Below are 23,035 nucleotides of genomic sequence, written 5' to 3'. Positions count from 1 at the left end.
TGCCACTTTTCCAAGCCTTCAGTGCTATCCAGCTGGCTTCTATTTGGCTTTCACATTTTGTTACCTGAAATGCGTTTTAAAAACATTCTGTCAGTGGGAAATACTGGTGAGTGAATCCCAGTTTAATCAAGTTTAAATAAAAAGTCACAGTGTACAGTATTGAGGGCGCATCCGCAATTACATTTGTTTCCAAGATATAACAATTAACATCAGTGGTACTGTCATACTCAACTTGTGGAAATGTTACTCCTTGACCAGGTGGTAACAAATTTTGTATACAAAACCCCAATATACCCACTATAATTGTATTCTTACAAATGCTCAATAATTGTTATTCGCATGGAAAGGTATTTAAGGTTTTGTAAAAACAGTTAACAAAAAGTTTACAAAAAGTGGATCAACTCACATTGTTGTTTTAGGGTTTTCAGTAAGGATTTCCTGGGAATAATCTATAAATTACACAAATACACGTGTGTTAGTATAATAACCCATTTTAACATTAGTAATACCCTCCCCGAGACGGCATTCCAACGACTACGTCGGGCATAACCGCGACAGCCGTTACGGAACCCTAGATCAATCGGGCAGAGTATCTAATACGTCTCCATGGGTTATAATACTTACATCGTAGCAGAACCTCGCTATTTAGGGGGTATAATACCCGTATAATAAGCGTACTATCAGAATTTTGAGAGAGAAAAGAAAAGTTTGAGCGACGGAAACTGAAATCCCAAGCTCCCATTATATAGGAGCTGATTCTGACTCTAACGCCGCCCGCGTAAGATATAGACAGGGCCTACGTGGCCCGTGTTGACTCCAGGTCAACGTGTAGCCCATCCGGATCACTATGTAGGCTTGACATGTGTTGGGCCAGGTGGCGGCCCAGGGCTGCGCCACATTTTAGGTTAACGTCGCCTGCGTAAGGGTAAGCTTAAGCTTACGCGGCCCGCCTAAACTTAAAATTCTGATTTTTATTTTATTTTTAAATGCTATATTGTATTTCGGGCTCGGTTTTCACATACGGGGTATATTTAAAGACATATTGGGGTATTTAAAATATATTAGGGTGTCCGAAATTATTTAAGGGTGTCGGTTTACGTTAGGGTTGTTATATTTATACACGTTGAGATTAAAGTAATCCTATAAAAACAAATAATTCGAAAATATGTAAAAGTTACAAAACTGAAATATGAATAAAACATTACAAATGAGCCCTTACGAAAAGTACGGGATAAACAGATTTTTTATACTCAGGTGGAACACTCTGCCAATCTTTAAAATGCATAGGAACTACGCTTGCAATAGTGTTGGAGATAAATCTTATAAAATCCGAGGCATGCGGTCCAGTGAACTTATACTGACGTGCCTGAGCAGTAAAGTTAATGGGTAGTGGATCACCATTGTTTTGTTCACATTTTTTAAATAACTTTACATTTCTCCCCCGTCCATGCTTTCTCTTGGCTTGGGCTACATTGATACGTAAAACTCAAAAGTTAGCAAATTGAAAAGATATTCTAATCTAATTCGACCCGCAATTTTATTTGATTTTAAACAATCAAATTGAAACAATGACCCTTTGTGTATAGAAAAACCTTATGCTCCATTACAATTTCTATTTATGCATGTCTTTTTGTACGTTATCAGACCCTGACCCTAACCGAAACAAATAACACAACAACATAATAAAAACGCTTTGATCAAAAACTAATTATATGAATACATGATTAAACGAAACGACTTACAAGACTCGCAAATGTTAGGGATTCTGTTTGGATTCCTATTGGGATCCTGACTCCCACCATCTCCCCCGTGTCCACGTGCAACATCTGCCATTCCTTAAAAAAAAATAACATGTGTGTGTATATAAACATAAATACACTTAGACAGAAATGTATATACAATAAATGCTTCTGAACGCTGCACTTTTTTGACGTTTTTTGTTGAAAAATCTGCATTTTTTGGGTTTTTTTTGCTGAAAAAAACCTGCAGTTTTTAGGCCTTTTTTTGCTGAAAGAACGTGCGCTTTTTTGACATTTTTAATGATAAAAACCTTCTTTTTTTTTTGCTGAAAAAACCTGCAGATTTTTGGCCTTTTTTGCCATTTTTAGCTCAAAAAACCTTATAATTAAGCAACGTACACGTTGTTAACTGACAACATCAAACAGGATATAAGCATAAACCTGACTCGACAATTACCCGACCCAACCCGATGACCGAAATTCTTTGAAACAAAGAACCGAAAAAACACACCTGATAGAGAAGTCAGATATCACCTCCTTCTTCAACAACCTAGAAGCATATATCCAAGAGGCAACATCAACACATGCCAGCCCAACTGCCAGAAAAATATAATTTCTTTTTATAGATACATACATACAAATTATATATAAACTTAAGAATCAAGAAAGAAGGCTCTGGACATTGTTTTTTGGGGACGAAGAGAAGGTACAATGGTTCGATTACTGGCTCAATGCTAGCTCTAACCACAAGGTAAGTGGTGGTTCTGTAAGTCTGTAACACTATCTTGGGTGCATTAGTGGTTCTGTAAGCCCAGGTGAACTTCACAACAAGTTATAAATTAACTATCTTGCTGAGTTTTTGCAAGTCTGACAAATTTATTTTGTATGTGTTACAAAAATGTGTATATAAAAGAGATTTGTTATAGTAATTAAATGCATACAGCTATAACGCATAAATAATGAATTTAAGTATAAAAAGAGAATATGGGACAGGTGAGCCCCACCAAACAACCACTAAGAAATGTGTTGGTTCCTTAACAAACTTGTTATTTTGAAGCCATAATGCATAAAAACTTGTTATTTTCAAGCCATGGTGATGTTGTTAACCTGTTTCGATATCGTTCATTGAGACTTTTGAATCCTTAACATCGCTAGGGATGGCGTGGCGGCCCACCAATGATAGTTTGTAGCAATACCACCTTCACCAGAAAAGGTAGTTGAAAAAGTTTATGAAACTAGGCCGGCTAACAACCAATAGAAAAGGTCTAGTCGGTCGTTGTTGAGGTTGTTGTCGCTAAGCCATCCGCCATGGCCGGATCTAGAGGTGACCTTGTTCACTAGGGACACCAAAAGAGAACTTAAATAGAACCCGAATGAATATGAGCAATATGTCATTGCGGTCAAGAACGATTGCATGCCTTCTACCGATTATTAACCCTACCGCGGTGAACATCTCCGAAACTCCAAACACAAGAAACTGTGGTGCAATCCAAAAGATTGATAGTGCCTTTAGGATCTCCTAAAGCCATTGTTCTTCGTTTGTTCTCGACTATCGCGGCTGAAACCATGGAGAATGTTGCAATGAAGAGACCAACGCCGACTCGTTGTAGAGGAGAGATCCCTGATTCACGGCCTGTGATTTTGCGGGCCATGGGAACAAAAGCGGTCTCGTATAGAGGGACTAGGAATACTAGCATGACATAAGGAATGGATTGGAGGGAAGCCGGTGGGATTTGGAAGTTTGAGGTGAGTTTAGTGTTCATATAGAAGTGTCCATCGGGAATGGCGAGGGGGCTTTATTTTGGAAAGAGGGCTGGACGGGTTGCGGCCCCCTTATCGATCATGAACGACATCGACTCGGTTGCACAGATTCTTGACTTCATGGGAACCCAAATAGGATCCAATAAATGGAAAAAGACAGATTAGATATATATAAAAAGCATGTAAATTCTAAATAAAAAAGTTTATCTATTCAGCCAGGACAACCCATTTCGATCCATACCAAAAACTCCCACTTATGACCCGCCAATTTTTCCACCTCTGGTTCAGATCACATAAGTGCAATCATGTATAATGTGCAAGCAAGTCTCTCAAGACATAGACATACACAAATAATAAATAAATAATTAATAATTAGCTGTGAAAAATATCTTCACCTCAAACAAGACCTCTTTTCCATGATTTGATCTTAGTAACTCTCACAGCATGCATCAATGAGACTCTGTGTAGACAAATATAAAAATAAGCTTTATTTATATGCATACAAATGTAGAAGCATGAGTTGCGAGCTTTTTGGACAGATCTAATTAGAAGGATGTATAAAACCGATAAAAACTGAACCGAATCGATATAGTGGGTTTTTACGTTGAATTTTTATTCAAAGAATACTAGTCCATATATTATGTTTTGATTAAGAAGATTTATAAACCTTATAAAAACTAAATCAAATTTATGTATTGTGTTTTATGTTTATGTCGAAATTAAGTTATTAACCAATTAACCAAAATTTTCAGATTCGGTTATGAAAAACCCAAAACCAAATCGAACCGCTTCGTGCTCACCCATATCACAGTACACATATACATACACAATTCCATATACATACACAAACACACATAGATATGTACATACATACATACACGTATACACATACATACGCACACTAACACAATAACACATATATACACATATACTAACACGTAGACACATACTAAACAAACACATATAGATACGTACGGGTATACATGCATACATATCCACATCCACATATACTAACACATGCACACATAAACGCATACTAACACAATAACACGTACATACACATATACTAACACGTACACACATATGCACACTAACACATACACACTCTACATAATTACATACACATACACATCCGCACACATACACACTAACATATACACTAATACATACACATACATGTCCATTGACACTTACACATCCACATACACGCACGTACAATGCACATCCATGCTCATGACCCTGAAGATGGTGTAACATTGAATCCTTATTAATTCTAATGGAATAATTGTCTGCCTCGTTTGCTTTATTACTGCATAAGATAGAAGTTTCATACGATACGTACCTTTAAGAGAATTGACAGACGACAATGGTGGCCACAATTTGTGGTGGCTAACAGAGGAATCAGGCAAGCACACCCGACTCATGGTGGTTTGTAGCTTTTCAATTACAGGTTCCTTATTCGAGTAGATCATTAACTTCCTAGGTCATTTTCGACGATTAAAGTTAGTGTGATAACTGTTGCTCCATTTACTTGTCATATATGGGGTCTCCGGTGACTATATGGGTGGCATTCGGTTAAAGCCCTCATGACGTGGTTGAGAAGGTTATGGATCCGAAACCGGTATGAGCATTTGGTCATCCACTAGTTTTGGTTTCCCAGTTGTGGTAAAAAGGATTGAGATTGTGATGGTCTTTGGTGGTAGGTTTGTCTTTTACGATAAACAAAATGATGGTCAAATGGGCCAACAACTTAAGGGCAGTCATTGACGGTCAAACCAAGCAATTGAGCGGATGTTGATTCTATCATCATTTGAGGGGATCCGAAACTTAATCAACGAAATAAGCGTTTTAAAAAAAAATACACATACACATATACACCCATATACCCACAAATATACATATACAGCTGAAAATGTTTTATTATTATTATTATTATTATTATTATTATTATTATTATTATTATTTATCAGTGAATAAGAAAACAAACAAATTAAAATTAATATTTAGTATATAACCTAATTATTATAAATGAAAAACCAAATGATATATTTATTATAATTACAAAATTAAATTTATTAATAATAATAGTTCTCAAAAAAGATAAAGTAAAATAAAATAACTTAAATAAACTTTCTCTATAGGGACGATTTATGGTCCCTCTAGGTTGTGAAGTAGTAGAAAAGTTAAAAAAAATGTGGGAAATTTTGCCGCTAAAAAATTGACTAGTCAAAATTATTCGAAACCATATATCGTCCCTATAGCTTGAGTCTTTTTTTTATTTTCGTCATTACTAAATGAAATTTAAAAAATAATAATAATCAAAGCTATAGAAACGACTTATAATCTCTACAAGTTGAAACATTTTTTTAGGTTTTTTATGATATTAGAATTAAAAATATAAACAAAAACAATTTATCTTTGAGCTATAGGGACGACTTTTGGTCCCTATAGAAAAAAACTTAAATGAAATGAAGGAAAGCTCTATATGAACGAAAAGTCCTCCCAATCGCTTGTTGTATAGGGACGACCACTGTCCTCCCTATAGATTTTGTCCCTACAAGTGTTTTTTCTTTTTTTTTAACTTTTTTTTTTATTTTCGTTATTATTAAATGAAAATTTTTTAAAAATATTCAAAGTTATAGAGACGACTTGTGGTCTTATAAGTTAAAACATTTATTTCTTTAATATTAGAATTAAAAAAAACAAAAACAATTTAACTTTGAGCTATAGGGACGACTTTTGGTCCCTATAGAAAAAACTTATTTCAAATACTGCAAAACTATATATAAACCAAAAGTTCTTCCATAACTTTTGTCCTCCTAAAAATTTTGTCCCTAAAAGTATTTTTTTCTTGTAGTGGTACCACCAAGAAAAATCCCATTGGTAGGTCATTGGATCTCGCATATGGTGTACCCTAAACAGCATCCGAGTGAACTCGTAAAGGTTGTATCAGTATCATCAATATTACTTAATAAATAAGAATAATTTGATGTTACATATCCCCTTCTTTGATTGAGAAATTATAGAGGAAACACATTGAAAAGTACATATCCCCTTCTTTGATTGAGAAATTATAGAGGAAACACATTGAAAAGTGTGAGGGTTTTTAAATAGTATTATGACTTCTCGGAGATTAATAGATCTATCTTAGTTACGACCGGAGACAGATCGGGACTTAAATAAATAACGAAGACCATGTGTAGTGGTTAAATAAAATAATGCCCTCATCATGGGGCATTATTTGACACGTGGCAGTCCAGTCAGTATGGGGCGTTATTGCAAAAGTAGCGTAGTGGGAATAATGCATGATAATGCCCCTTCCAATCATTAAACAAAAAAAAAAAAAGCAAACTATTTTCTCATTGGTGGGTCAAACCCAGTCAACCATTCCACAAACCATGTTAGGCATTTTATATATAATACCCAACCAATTTTTTTCAAAAATAATGCCCTATAATGCGCTATGTAGTGAGGAAGGGGGCGTTTTTTTTCCCCTATAATGCCCTATAATGTCCTACTACACATCTATATCTATACTATATAATAAAAGAAACCAAATTGTGGACACGTGTCACTCTATGGGGTGTTCTCAATACAAAAAATAATATTTATATTAAGTAATAAAAAATAATAAATATCACATTCAATTAAAACATACATTTTTAAAATACATTAGTTAAACCAAATAATGTAGTTTTCTTTTTGAAAGGCAAATGAGCCGAATTTTATATATATCTACGAAACAGTCATCTTCTTCATATAGGAAAACATATTTTTTTACTATAATTACAAATTTGAATCTAAATATTATCCAAATATAAACAAAAATGATAAATAAGAATTTCATCTTACGACAAAATATCAAATATTTGGAAATTTTACCAACCAACTATAATTATTTTCTCCGTAACTATAATTTACCTCTGTTTAATTTATCAAAGTAATAAGTATGATGAGTTTATATTTCAATTCCATTTATCCCTATTTAATTTATCAAATTCAAATAAATGTGATAGGTAATTTAAAATTATAATCCTCTGATTAGTTGATAAGCATAACATTACTTATAACACCAAATTGTGTTTAACGAATCTCCATATATTATTAAGCTTTCACACACCTACCATATGAGGAAATGTAATAAAGAACAAGCTCAAATTTGTTTTTTCTTTTAAAAAAACCGTATCAACACCAATACATTATCAATGGGGTGGTGGTCCATTAGAAAATGCGAAACACTTAGGTTTGGGGGAGTGAGGTCTTGGGTTCAAGTCCCACACACGACAGGGATTAAATGAAATTTCCCATTAGAAAATAAATTAAATTGTAAGTTGTTACTGTGCAGGAGATTTATTTAAAAAAAAAAATAACGTAACACACGTAAAATAACAAAAATACAACATATGAATAACTCTTTTGTAGGTGATGAGGAAATAACTTTTATCTAACGTTTAAGATGGTATTATATATATTACCTTAAAGATGTATACATTATTAATGTGTCTTTTAACTTTAATTTTTTAAACAAAAAAAGTTATTTTCTTGCAATCTGTGCCCCCGACAATGCTTATACAAATGTTGTCGAGAAGCCTAAATTTAAAAAGTAATTGTTGAATTATTATAGATCCAATATGATACCTAAAACAACAAATTCTAATAACATATCATTATCAAATTTTTCAAAATCTATTACATATGATCTATAAAATAAAACACGAGCAACAACATTTACCAATAAAATAATATTTACTCCCGTGTATTACACGGGGAATAACCTAGTGAGAGATAAAGAAAAATAAAAAAGTTTAAACATCAATTAAAACAAATCATGTAAGTGAAGTAAATATTGGCTGTTTATATTATAACTAAGCCCCATTACTCGTATTCACAAATTAATATTAAACAAATAGACGGCAAAAATTTAAACATATCCATATTAAAGTTGATGTTTGTTACGTGAATAAATATATGTTATTTTCAAATCTATCTACCATTTAAAGGACACTTGTCATTCATTGAAGCTATCTGTTTTTAATTATAAGTATTTTTATTTTTTTTGTAATCAAAGAACTTTTTTTATATAACTATTAATAAATGATAAGAAATAAGATATAATCGATAATAATATGATTATCTCGAAAGTTGAAATTGTAGCTTTTGTTTCTAATTATTTTGTGTCATCCCCTGTTTAAAAATCGTATAGACATTGAAAGTGATAACAAAGTAAGATCCATAAGTTTCAAATTCATGTAATTGCAAATATATATGATGTGTTTACTAAATTAATTAATTATGTTAATAAATTTTTGGAAGCATATGCATGAACACGAATTACTTTTTATTTCTTTTGAAAAATTATTTTTTTAGTTGTAGTCTTTAATTTATATAATACATAATGGTTAATGCAAAAGAGTAAGTCAATAGTAATCATCCTCATGTTTTCTTACGAGTAAAAGTGTTTTTTACAAGCTTTTACAAAACCACTCTTAAAAAGATTTTATTTTTTATTTTTCATTCTCTTTACACATTTATATTATTTGTGAAAATTAAAAAGAAAATAAAAGAATATGTGAATATTGACGAGCTACGTGTATATAGCTCATGAACTATACATACTTACTATACAAAATTACATTTTATTCAACCCGTATAATAAAACGGGTTTTTTAAATTATAATATTTTATTATTTTGTATATAAAATTAGATTTATTCAACCCATACAATCAACAAGGTTTTTTAAAGATATATTTATTTTTATTATTTAGTATACAAAATTACATATACTCAACCCGTGTGTAATACACAAGGTTTTTAAAAAAACATTTGCTCAACACATGTTTTCTTATGAGTAAAAGTATTTTTTACAAGCTTTTACAAAACCACTCTTAAAAAGATTTCTTTTTAAAAATTTTTCATTCTCTTTATATATTCATATTATTTGAAGAAAATAAAAGAATATGTGAAGATCGACGAGCTACGTGTATATAGCTCCTGAACTATATATACTTACTATACAAAATTTCATTTATTCAACCCGTATAATACACGGAGTTTTTAAAATTATAATTTTTAAAAAAATTGTATATAAAATTAGATTTATTCAACCCATACAATACACGAGGTTTTTTAAAGATATATTTATTTTTATTATTTAGTGTACAAAATTACATTTACTCAACCCGTGTGTGTAATACACAAGGTTTTTAAAAAACATTTGCTTAACACGTAAAATACACGGGGTTCTTAAAGATATAATTTTTATTATTTAATATATAAAATTACATTTATTTAATGCGTGTAATAAACAAGATTTTTAAAGATATATTGTTTTATTATTTAGTATATAAAATTAAATTTATTCAGCCCGTGTAATACACGGGGTTCTAACCTAGTGGTCTAATAACTAAAAATTAATTAACTAAATGCTCCAGTTTGGATGTCATAGTCATACTTACTTTTTTGAAATTCAAATTCCAATTTTATTTGGATGTTACGTATTAAAGTTATGTTTCACGCTCCAATTTGTTTGCAAATAATTTCAATAAACCGACAAGCTTCAATTACGTTGTTGAAATTCAATCTTATCGACTCCATCAAACAATTTTTCAAACCATCCCATAGGTAAGACGCAAACATATATATTGATTGACTCCTACATCCACGTACTTTACTTCAAGTTCGTCTTTGTTGATTCACTCGTTAAGGTACACTTTTTTTTTGCAGATGAAGGGGAAGCAATTGAGTATCCATTTATATGGAAGGATCGATGGCGTTAGTGAAATCACCACATACTGCAAAAGATTCAATGGTGATAGCTGCAGTGAGGTTGGGAAGAGCCAGGAGAAAAAGGGATGATCCGGGTGAAGATGTGGATAGTGGCGGATCTAGAAAATCTTTATAGGGGCAACGTTTCATATAAAAAGAGGTAACGAAATAAAAAAAAATGCAAAAGTTTTCAAAATTTATACTACTGTAGGTGCGTCAACTGGATGTGGATGCAAAGTAACATGCTAGGTCCGCCCCTGGACGTGGATGCAAAGTAACATGCTATGTCCGCCCCTGGACGTGGATGCAAAGTGATGTAGAGTTAACTCGACGTTGAACAATGCCAGTAGTTTTAAAGGAGATTATTTATTAAGAAAAAACAAATAAAAACAAATTTTGATGTTAATTTCGTGTATAGTAAGTCGATTCGTAGTGGGGCGCTATGCCCGAAGATGGCGCCGGCAAAACGCCCCAAACACCAAAACGAGGGGCTATATGAATGCCAAATTGAGGTGGGGCGCGAGGATTATAGCGGCGCGATTGTGAAGGATTTTGAAAATTTGACCGTTAAACAACGGTCATAATATTAAAAAGAAAATTCCATTTTTTTTAATTTCACTCTATAAATAACTCCCAACTCTTTCATTTTTTTTTACAATTCATACTCAACTATTCTCTCCTTCTTTATATATTTTTTAAAAAGTGTTGAAGCTACTCCCACCGTATTAAAAAAAATGGGTTCCCCGTCAGAAGACTCCTTCACCGATATTTACCGAAGATTTTTTTCACCCGAAGAAGACGTGGAGGAGGAAGAAGCGGTTACGAGTGCATGTACTTTTGTGATACAAGCATTTGAGCTTTTCGGCCTAGTCCCCCTCCACGACCCATCTTGCGGCGCACCTATATCTTGCGAGACCGTGAAGCCGCGAACGAGCGTTTGATGAAAGACTATTTTGATGCGACACCGGTTCACGGACCCAATGTTTTTAGACGGCGTTTTCGGATGAGCCAAAGGTTATTTTTGCGCATTAATAATGATTTGGAAAATAAGTATGATTTCTTTAAGCAAAGAATGGACGCGCGAGGATATTTAGGCTTCACCTCAATTCAAAAGGTCACATCCGCCTTATGCATATTATCATACGGAAACACGTACAACATCAACGACGAGTACTTGAAGATGGCGGAGAAAACAACCCGAGATTGCTTGGAACATTTTTGCTATGGTATTTTTATTGACTTTTATTTATTTACTTTTATATATTTATTTTTTTAGTAGCTTACTAGTAAAACTTTTATATATTAAATTATATTTTAGGTATATACAAGTTATGTGGAAAACGTTATTTGAGAAATCCCACTTGCAACGACCTTCAACAAATATATGAGGTGCATCTAGAAAAGCATGGAATATCCGGCATGATTGGTAGCTTGAATTGTCGTCAATGGCGTTGGTATAATTGTCCAACCGCATGGCGAGGTCAACGTTTTTATTTTTATTTTAATGTATTGTTTTTTATTTAATGCAATGATTTTTAATTTTATAAAACTTAGAAATTAATTAAAAAATGAAAATTAAATTAATTGAGTAATGATGACAAAGGGGCTTTATTACTACGGCCTCAACTTTTATAACGCCCCATAAAGCTCTTGGTGACGTAACATGCCACATGTTGCATAACACCCTTAAAAGGGCCTTATGAGTACGGATAAGCTAATGAGATGTGGAAATCATAGCCACTTGCTTTTTTTTTTTTTTTTATCTATTCCGTCATTTTAAAGCATGTACATCTTAATTTAGTTTGAGGCGTGTGCAAGTGATAAGACATTTTGTCAAAGGATATTGTATCTCAACAAGTTTCCAGGATTCCAAATAATTTTTCTTTCATTCATTTTATATCTTTTTCTTTTCTACCGTCACATCGGTGAGATGATTGCTTATGCTCTAAAGTCGGTCTGTCAATAAATGGATATAGATTGGATCATGATCCGATACATAAATGATTCAACTTAAATGGATCATCATCCGATCCATGATCCAACATAATGGATCGTGATGCGATCAATAACCAAATAATTTTAAATGGCTGGATCACTATCCCGGATCGATCCATATTAAATTAAAAATATATAATAAAAAAATCACAAAAAATAAAATAAAAATCGAAAAAAATCAAAAAATGTAAAAAAGTACAAAAAATATTATAAAAAATTCTAAAATTTCTAAAAATTCTAAAAAAATGTAAAAAAATAAAAAATGTATAAATTCTATACCCATGAATGAGATTCTATATGTAAAGTTTCTATATATACAATTGTATATCATACTAGAAACCATCAACTCTATAACAAAAATATAACTAAACAAAAATAAAAAGTAGATGAAATATTTCATGAAGTCAACACACATTGTTACGAACAGTGCAACACTAACAGTAAACAAATACACCACAAACATTAACACATCGTTACGCACAGTGTAAAAATTCAGTTACTTGTAATGTAAACTATAAAAGCACATCCCTTCTTTTACATCCAACCATTGGTTGTGACCAATGCTTCAACAAGCTCCGGAAGCATGGAGGATCATGTCTCATCAATTATCCTTCCTCCCACACTAAAGGCTGATTCAGACGCAACTGTTGTTGTCGGGACTACTAACACATCTCTTGCCATTTTTGCCATGATTGGATACTTGGTAGCATTTATTTTCCACCATTGTAACACCGAAAAGTCGTTTGCTCGAGGTAAGAAGGGAACATCAAGATATGTATCCACCTGAGATTTTTGTTGCTCACCAACATTAGGATCTTCTTTCTCACATCAATTATCAAAATCATCATACTTATCATTTACCCGAACATTGCTATTATCCATCTCCCATTCATTAGTCTCACTATTAGTATTATTACTATATTTTAGATATAAACTCCCCAAAGCCTCGCTTACCCTAGTAACATATGTTTTGCCTTCTTCCTCACCATACAGTTTCTTAATATTGTTTGATTCAAAGATAGCCTCTTAATAGAATCATTAAGAGGTTACTAAACAACCTCTAAGTCTTCTAACCAAGTATGTAACAAAAAGTCCAAAACACAATGTGTTAAATAACTTGTGGTCTTTGCGTATTCTAGTTATCTGATCTCGTTTTTTAGTAGGATATTAACATGTGTTGTGAAAGTTAAGTTCCCATCTCATGATTGTAAAGTTAGTATTAAACTAGTTAAACATGTCAATTTAGACACGGCTTGCTTATTAAATACATTAGACTTGATTAGTTTTAAAAGTAATTTTGCATGATTTGTATGAATTTAGTTTTAAAAGTAATTTTTTTATTAGGGCTTGAGTTCTTTTTTCATGATTTGTAAATGGTTGTAGAGGTAAGAACTCTTTTTTTAATGATTTTCCATGATTTTTTTGCAATCTAGTGTGGGTAAAAGTTCAAGTATATATTTTCAGTCTGTCTGATATAAAATTCAACAACAATTTTTTTAAGTAAACGTCAACATTTCACTTTTATATTTTTGTATACTTTTTTTAAAACTTATGTCGCTATAACCATACATAAGTTTCTAACACCAGAAAAAAAGGGAGAAAAACATTAACTTTCTAACAGCAGAATATGTCACAAATCATACCATTATTTTTATTTCACTTTTGAACTTTTTACAAGTTTGATATGATTTTAAGCTCAACACTTGATTAATTATGGAGTTTTCCATGATGTCGGGGAAACGGAATAGCATCTCTAACATCACTAAGACCGGTGGCAAAAAGAACCATAACATCAAACATAACATCAAACCCTGAATGTTTGACCGCTCCTTGTTTGCAAAGATCTAAATACCATTCGTATTCATCTTTTTGCAGCCCTGATTCCTCAATCCTGAAACATAAGCCAACACCGATATAGAATTAACACCAGAATACATGAATTTATTCGGGTTGGTTAAATAGGTATGTTCTATTGTATCTTGTAATTAAAGGTTGCAGCCTATCAACTTGAAGATGAGCCAATTTGGGTTATGTTTTATCTTTATATCATCATCATCCTTAGTACATCCCACCAATAGCAAAGCTAAGGTAAGGTCCGAGAAGGGTAAGATGTGGACAACCTTACCTCTACCCCGCGGTAGGAACAGAGAGACTGCTTCCCGGGTAAGGATCATTTCAGAACTCTAAATAATTGCAGAACTTACATATCTCATAATAAACAATCATTCTACTAATATTTTTTTATATTTAATATTGTTTAAGGGTATTTTTTTTTCATTTATGATGATTCCATTTGTGTTAAGAGTAGTTTTATCACTTTTTCATATTTAATTTTATAATTACATATACGTAAATTGGTTCATTTACAAATATGTAAACTAGTTCCTTTACACATATGTAAATTAGTTATTACACATAAATAATTTGGTTTTTCATATATGTAATCATAAAAATACATAATATATCCTTAAATAATGTTAAATATAAAAATATATAAATAAAATAATTGTTAATTAGCGATTCTGAAAGTTCTGTAATATTCAGAGTTCTGAAATGAACCCAACCCTTATCCTTACATATGTAACTAAAAACATCAACAATATAATTCACCAGTTTTAGTTTACCTTTTACTCAAATAATTTAGGCGTTCCTCCTTCTGGCTGCCCCTTACAAGAGCTCCAACCTGTAAAATTAAGTTATTTAAATTTTAAGAGTTCATGAGGCAGGATATCTTTTACTACAGGTAGTAATTTCAACCCATTTAGAATAGATTGGTTCGGGTTATCTTTTGGCCCGTTACCCAACCCACCCATTTTGTGAAAACTTACCTTTGGAACAATCACATCGAAGGCTGCAACAGTCTTCCCATCATCGTTTAATCTCACGTTGAAGGGTTTTAGTTCCTTAGGAAAATCAAAGATAATTACAGGCTTCTTATAGAACTCAACCAAATAACTGCATTAAGAAAATGTGTGAAACTTCATGATTACGAATATTTATAAAAATGAGAAAGAGATTTGTTCATCTGGGTCAAACCTCTCGTGTTCGTCCGATAGAGCAACGCCCAATTCGATTTTGGTTTCAAAGGTCGTGTCAGTAACCTTGTTTAAAACTTCTACAGCTGTTGCATATGTGATCTTTTCAAACGGCGCTAACGCCACTGAATTAAGCCGATTGATAATGGCTTTGTCACCTCTTTTTGAAAGAAAATGAAGATCTTCATGGCAGTTTTTGGAAACCCAATTGGATACAAACTTGACAAAATCTTCGGCACACTTCATCGCGTCCTGAAACCACAACAAAAGTAATCTGAAAAAAATATACAAAACATAAAAAAAGGAACCTTTTAAGCAAGAACTATGTAAGGTATAAACAAACCTCAAGTTCTGAGAATGCTATCTCTGTTTCGATCATCCAATTTTCGGCTAATGTTTTTTTCGATTCGGACTTAGTCGCTTGAAATCGTGGCCCGAATGCATAGACATATCCAAACGCTGATGCAAAGCTTTCAAGATGAAGACTTCCAGAGGTAGTAAGAAAGGCTTGATTAGAAAAGAACAAATCTTCGGTATTTGACTTTGACTTTGATCTTGCTTCTAGTTCATCGGCCAATAAGTTTATTTTATGAAGATCTTGAAGAGCTGCATCGAGTGCTTCTTTAGTGCTATCACTCCTTTTAAGTTCTTCAATCTTCTTGCTTTTTTCGTCAATTAAAAGCTTTATGGTTTCAAGACTAGCATTTTCAGTATCATCTGTTGAAGCGGGTTCGGGTTCGGGTTCTTTAGCAGAAAAATTAGAAGTTGAAACCTGGAAACTTTCAGAAGATCCTTTGGTGTTGGTGGCGGTTATTATCGGGGCGTCCACATGAACAAACCCGTGGTTTTGGAAAAAAGTGTGACTGGCTTGATTCAACCCGTTACGCACTTTCAATACAGATGCCACCTACGAAACAGGAAAACCAACTTATACGTCTAATTAGCTAGCAATTTCGGCACATTAAGTTATTAATGAGTTGATCCGGGTTAAGACCCACAGGTCAAATGAGTAAAATAGTATAACAAAAAAGGAAATGGGTCAAACGGGTTGAAAGTCGCCTAGCTTGTACTTTCAATTCATAAAACGCCATTTGAAAGATATTTACTTAAACAGTGGTATAGACAAATTGCGGTTTTGGTCCCTAATTTCATTAATTACAACTTTAAGCCAATAGTTTGCAAAAGTGCAATTAATGAAACTTAGGGACCAAAACCGCAATATGAACATACCACAGGGACCATCCGTGTAATCTTTCTAATTTTTAAAATCATTTCATACATTGACCTTCTAGCCGTTACAGAAAAAATATTTTTTTTTCAAAAAAAAAAAGTTTTACCCTTTTTACCTCTTACCCAACCAGCCGATCGCCCATCTATTTTAGAAAAAATAAGCAAGTTTTTACGGTGGTTGTTCGCGGTCTAAAGTGAGCATGATCTCTCAATCCAGACAAAGCCAATTTCTTCTTTGACAAAGGATAACTCTCTTGATCAACTATCCCAATATGCAACATTTTTCCGGCTTTAAGCTCGATTTCATGTTTTCCCTGGATTGAAGACTTCTGCAATACACCTTCTGCTAGTATACACGTTCCTGTAGGCATCAGTTGACTTGCAGGCGCTATGGAAGAATCCACCACGATCTACAGTGCAAAATGTTGTCATTAAAAGTTTATGAATTTGAGATATTCTAAAGTCACTGGAGTATACAAATTCTGATCAATAGAATCAAAATGAAACATGGGTGGCCTGACTATACTTCTACTTGGACCAACTAGACGGACAAAAACAGGCACACGAAACAGGTACACACGAACACGACACGAAAAGCAGGGCTGGCATATCGTGTCAAACACGACCTGTTAAGACACGAACACGATAAGACATGAACACAAAACAGGTAAACACGAACACGACTCGAAATCTTATCGTGTCAGTTTTTCCAAACACGAACCTGATACAGGTTACACGAACATGACCTGCTAAGACATGAAAAAATTTACAAACGTATCACAACTTGTAAAGACACGAGCATGACCAGTTAAGACACGAACTCGCCCCGGAGAGGTGGTGTGGGCTGGCTTATCGTGTCAGACATGAGCTGTTAAGACACGAACACTATAAGATACGAACACGACATGAAAACCTGCGGTCCATCAGTGATTGAAATTTGCCGTGAAAAAAGAGCTAAGGTTTTATTTATTCTAACAACATAACGTTTTACCTGAAGGCTGGTCACAGAAGAACCATCACTTATTTTCAACAATGTAATTGAAAGAGCCGGTTTTGATCCAAGAGCCGGTTTTGATCCAACTTTCTCCTTGGTATGAGTAGTGTTTCCACCAAACACTTGTATAAAGGTTCGAAGAAAAGGAATTTTCGACCGAAAAACTTCAACACATTTCACTTCTGCATCCTCTTTGCGATCACCACTCATGGGTGGAGGATCTTTTCTCAATTCTCTTGAAGATTTAACCCATCCTCCAACCACAACCCTCTGATCAACCAACCCCAAACCACCGTCTTCACGGTCCAAAATCGTTTTCAAGATCACCCTTTTGGAATACTTTGAAAATTCCACCTGCGTTGGTGTTGGGTTTGGGTTTGGCATTTCATCAAACGGTTGGTGTGCAGAAGACATTTTTGGGAGATTAGATGAAATAATGAAAGGGTTTTGATGGGGTTTTGGAATTGAGGTTAGGGTGATAGAGAAAGATGGGGTTGTAGTTGGGTTTATGAAGGGTGGAAAGTGGTGTGATGATGAAGGTTTGATGCTTTTCTTGGGATGGATTTTGTCTCTGAAACCTGCCAATCGCCATTTTCAAGTGGAAGGAAACAGAGAAAACGAGATGTAGAGATAAAGGTTTGGTATTAATGGATTAATATTTTAATTGACAAAATCATACAAAACAACCTTTATATTCTCAAAAGAGTAAATTACAAGTTTTGTCCTTTATGTTTGTCCCAAATTTCAGGCGCTGTCCTTTATCTTTAAAATTGATGAGTTTTGTCCTTAACGTTTCAAAATCCTTCACGTTATGTCCTTTAGGGCAAACCCAGTTAGAATTTTCTGTTAAGTTATGTCATGTGCATTGCACACGAGGGTAGAACAGTCATTTCCCCACCCCACTTGTGTTTCCCCACTTTTAAAACCCTAATAACACCCCCTCTTCGTCTTCAACCCCAATTCATCTTCAACCCCAAATCCTAATTCCAAAATCAACTTTCTGCAACAAAATTCTCAACCCAATTTCTCACAACAATCATATCATTCATCTTCATCAACTCACCATCATCACCATCTTCTTCACCATTTCAACTCTCTTGTTAACCACAACTGCAATCAGCATCATTACACCAAACCAAAACATAACCGATGGCCAAACCATCGTTTCAGATGATCAATCCTTCAGAATGGGATTTTTCACCCCCTCAACCCGTTTACCCAACCGGTTTTTCGGAATCTGGTATAACAGAATCGAACTCATAATCTTTTGATCTGATTCGGGCGTGGACAAGATATCTCCCAAAGCAATACATTGCAAAAGCTTCATAGAAATCCTACAGAATCCCGATATCAACATTCAACACTAATGGGTTCAACAGTAACCCAAAGTGCAAAACCAAAATTTTGTAATGCACGAAGTAGGTTAAGATATGAATTCCTTTTGTCTTGCCTACATAAAATTCATTTTTTAATCTAGCAATAAAGTTTAGGCTCTTGGAGAAACATGCCTCTGAAGATAACACCCTAGCTTTTTCACCTGTAACAAGTAACAACCACTTATTTGTTTTTTTTCTACACACCTATGTTAATGTTTGGGTGAAGAGAGAAAGGTATGGCGGCGGTGGTGGTGGAGTTGGATCGGGCACCCACCGATGAAGATCTGGATCGGGTCAGATCTGCTGGTGTTGTCTTTTCAGTGGTGGTTGCTGGATGTGGGCGATGGATAGAGAGAGGGTAAGTTAGTGAGGGTGGGTGGTAGAAAGCGGTGGTATAAGGCGGTGCTTGTGGGTGGTAGATGGTGGTGGCAGGTGGTGTTTTTAGAGAGAATGATATAGAGAGAGAGGTGAGGGGGAGTGACTGATCGAGAAGATGAAGCTTTATAAATATATATTTAATATTTTTATTGAAAGGGTAAAAAAGACAAATTTGCGCTTATGTGGGGTCTATGTGACCAGATTTAACATTGAAAATTAACTGGGTTTGTCTTAAAGGTCACACCGTGCAGGATTTTGAAACGTTAAGGACAAAACTCATCAATTTTAAAGGTAAAGGACATCACCTGAAATTTGGGACAAATATAAAGGACAAAACTTGTAATTTACTCTTCTCAAAATTACTTGATATACCTTTTATTTTAAAAATCATCAAGATCAACCTTTAATTTGAAATTTTATTACGATGATTAACCTTTAAAACTAACATCATTTAGTTTTTTGGTTAAATTATGGGAATATGCCATAGAATAGTAATGAAGTTTTAGGAGTGTTCCAATTAGATCACTAATAAAATTTATTGTTCCAATTAGATCTTTCTACTTTATTTTGATGTTCTAATACTATATATTTTACCTGAATAGCAAGTCATAGATCAAATAAAAGAAATATAATAAATCAAAAAAAAACCCAAAAGGATCAAATATTACAAATCGTAGAATCAAATCAAATCAACAAATAACAATTGTAAACCCTACCCTCATTCGTACGTGATTCTACGTCATTCGCACTGCCGGTTTGTGTTTCGAACGGCGGAGTTTCGGCGATTTGCGTGGAGAGGAAAAGCTTCAACGATGGCGAATCAAGAACAATCGTCAGCAACCAACATCGATCAAGCGTTCGACTGTTCAGTACCAATCGAAGAACAGGTAATTATTGTTTGTTCATCTATTTATTCAGATTTTTTATTGCCTTGTTAATCTACATGCATGCTGATCATAACTTCATTTACACTTAATGCATACTGAGGACGGGTTATTTACATGTTTTATAGTTACAAGTGCATCATTATTATACAAATATAATCATTTATGGTAATACAGCATGTATAGTCTTTAGCATATAGTTTTTACTGGCCTTCAAGTTACTAAATCCAACACATATATTCCTCAAGCATATTGATACAACTTAAATAAGAAAATACATAACAAATTGGTGAACGTGTGAATGCTTTGATCCAATAAATTGTTTCTTGGAAGCAATGGCAGGTAGTATTGCAAGAAGTAAACGTGGTCAACCGTGCAGTCTCAACGGCGCGCCACGGTGACCGCTACTCGTGTATCTCCGTGGTACCGATGATTTATTGCAAGAAGTAAAAATGCATCTGTAGTGGAGATTCAAGAACAAATTTGCACTTGTGGATCATGGCAATTGTGTGGCATACCTTGTGTTCATACGGTAGTGGCTTTAGTGTTCATCAACAAAGACCCAGAAACTTATGTTAGTAACTGGTTTAGAAAGGGGATGTTTAAGGAAGCATATAAACATTGTATCAAACCGTTGAAGGGAAGTATGCATTGGCCTAAAACAGATGATATCAAACCCCTACCTCCAAAAGTAAGACGAATACCTAGTAGACCGGCAGTAAAAAGGAAAAGAGATCCTACAGAGAAAGAGAAGAAAAACAAAAAAGTTGGAATCGGAAGAAAAGTGACATGTCAAAACTGCCAAGGAACCGGACATAATATCAGGTCTTGCAATAACGAGAAAAAAATCCCATAACCAAAGAAGGCGAGAGCAAAAGGTAGAAATAAAAAGTTTGGCTCAAGAAGTGTGACCCGCAAGAAGGTAGACTAGGTGATTTTGGCCCGTTTGGGCGAATTTGATATGTTTGGACGTATTTGGTTTATTTTGACTCGTTTGGACGTATTTTGGTGTATTTTGACTCATTTCGACGTATTTGTTTTATTTTGACTCGTTTGGACGTATTTGATATATTAAGACCCGTTTTGGCATTCTATTTTATCATTAGTTGTTTATCTTCTTTTATAACTTTTTAGATATTTTGAAAAAAAAAACCACATTTTTTTTAATTTTTTTCGCTTTTTTTTAACTTTTCTACAATTTTTAAAAAAAATTTAAACCTATTTCGCATTTTTTTCTAATCCATTTCGCATTTATATGCCATGTCAACGAATTTTTAAATAAAAAACCTAAAGAAATCCCATGTAGGATGGATTACCTTTTATTTAGATAAAATATCTACAATTGAAACATCAAATGAAAGTTGAATGACCTAATTGGAAAAAAAAATTATGAGTGACCTAATTAGAACACTCTTGAAACTTGGTTACTATTGTACAAAGTTAACCCTTAAATTATTTCACATACTTTGCATTTAAAGGCTTTTTGATCATTTTACTTAGGGTTCGTTTGGTTCACGGATAATTTTGTAAATGAATTAAAAATGTAATTAGAATTTGAATTGAATTCTCTCAAAATTAATAAGATGTTTGGTTGCTAAATTTATTAATTTAATTTGTAATAAAAAGGAAAGATAAATTTTTTTTGGTAATCTCAAACATTCCAATTGAAGGTTTTGAATTCCATCACTACTATAAAGGGGGTCGGGGCGTCCCGTGGTGAACCCTCAACCACGCGTGGAATTAAAAAAACAGTGCCGCCAACTGTTTGTGTGTTTGACCGTTGAATAAGGCTGTTATTTAATTAAAGAAAAACCGTTAAACAATCTATATATATTTCACACTTTTATACCATTTTACCGACACCAAAACACAAACGTATATTACACATTCTACATATTTCACAAATGGATTTTCCTACGGTTTCGACGTTTTCGATGTACAGCGATAGCCATAGCCAAACGTCTTCCGACAATGAGACGCTTGAATTTTTCGAGTCGGTGTATAATGAACTTGAAGCAAGTTCGAGCCGCCCAAAGAAGAAAATAGTGGATCGTGATCGTATACATGCCAACGCAGTGTTAATCATGGGCGAAGGATAGTGAGGGCGGGAGGGGGCGGCCGACCCCCCGAACTTTTCGCTCAGTAGTGGAGAGTATGTAGTTTTCGTATAGAAATTTTGGGTATATATGTTTTCAACCCCCCGTTTTATAGAAATTTTTGGGTATATACGTTTTCGACCCCCCGGTCGGAAATTTCAAGCTTCGGCACTGGTGTTAATGAACGTTATTTTGTGGAAAATCCGGTCTACGATGCCGAAACGTTTAGAGATTGGTTTCGTTTACCAAAAGAATTATTTTTTAAGATTGTTGTAGACATCGATGCAAGCGAAAAATGGTTTCAAGAACGTTATGACGGGAGAGGCAAACGAAGTTTCACGCCGATACAAAAATGCACATCCGCCATTCGCCAACTAGCGACAGGTAACCCTCCCGATCAATTTGATGAATACTTAGCTATGTCGGACAGAACTTCACGTGAATGTTTGCAATTTTTTGTAACGTGATCATTAAATTGTATGGTAAAGAGTTTTTACGTAAACCGACGAGACACCCAGAGTTAAATTTTCTTGAATATAAATATAAATTTACTAGATTAGAACCCATGTATTACACGGGTTGAATAAATGTAATTTTATATATTAAATCATAAAAAGTTATATTTTTATGAAACTCGTATATTGTACGGGTTAAATAAATGTAATTTTATATATCAAATAATAAAAAAAGTTATATCTTTAAAAATCATATGTATTACACAGATTAAATAAATGTAATTTTGTATATTAAATACTAAAAACGTCGTATCTTTAAAAAACCC

The 23,035-nt window shown here is 33.8% G+C and overlaps 1 protein-coding gene and 1 long non-coding RNA gene across 2 annotated transcripts; both read right to left on the bottom strand.

The window, feature by feature from the left end:
• Positions 1-1,240: 1,240 nt before the first annotated feature.
• LOC110875054 lies at positions 1,241-2,331 on the bottom strand. The gene is made up of 3 exons (XR_002556477.2): positions 2,251-2,331; positions 1,743-1,835; positions 1,241-1,467 (listed from the first exon to the last, which is right to left on the bottom strand). It is a non-coding gene; the product is annotated as an uncharacterized LOC110875054 (long non-coding RNA).
• An 11,519-nt stretch (positions 2,332-13,850) lies between these two features.
• On the bottom strand, positions 13,851-18,168 carry LOC110879861 (asparagine--tRNA ligase, cytoplasmic 2). Its single transcript, XM_022128390.2, has 7 exons — positions 17,518-18,168; positions 16,700-16,936; positions 15,640-16,203; positions 15,298-15,548; positions 15,090-15,216; positions 14,886-14,944; positions 13,851-14,152 (listed from the first exon to the last, which is right to left on the bottom strand). The coding sequence occupies exons 1-7, from the start codon at positions 17,932-17,934 to the stop codon at positions 13,969-13,971; spliced, it is 1,839 nt and encodes a 612-aa protein (XP_021984082.1). The 5' UTR covers positions 17,935-18,168; the 3' UTR covers positions 13,851-13,968.
• Positions 18,169-23,035: the final 4,867 nt, after the last annotated feature.

The sequence above is a fragment of the Helianthus annuus genome, chromosome 3 (genome assembly GCF_002127325.2).
Source record: "Helianthus annuus cultivar XRQ/B chromosome 3, HanXRQr2.0-SUNRISE, whole genome shotgun sequence".
In the NCBI taxonomy this organism is placed as follows: domain Eukaryota; kingdom Viridiplantae; phylum Streptophyta; class Magnoliopsida; order Asterales; family Asteraceae; genus Helianthus; species Helianthus annuus.
This window is presented reverse-complemented; position numbering and strand designations above follow the sequence as displayed.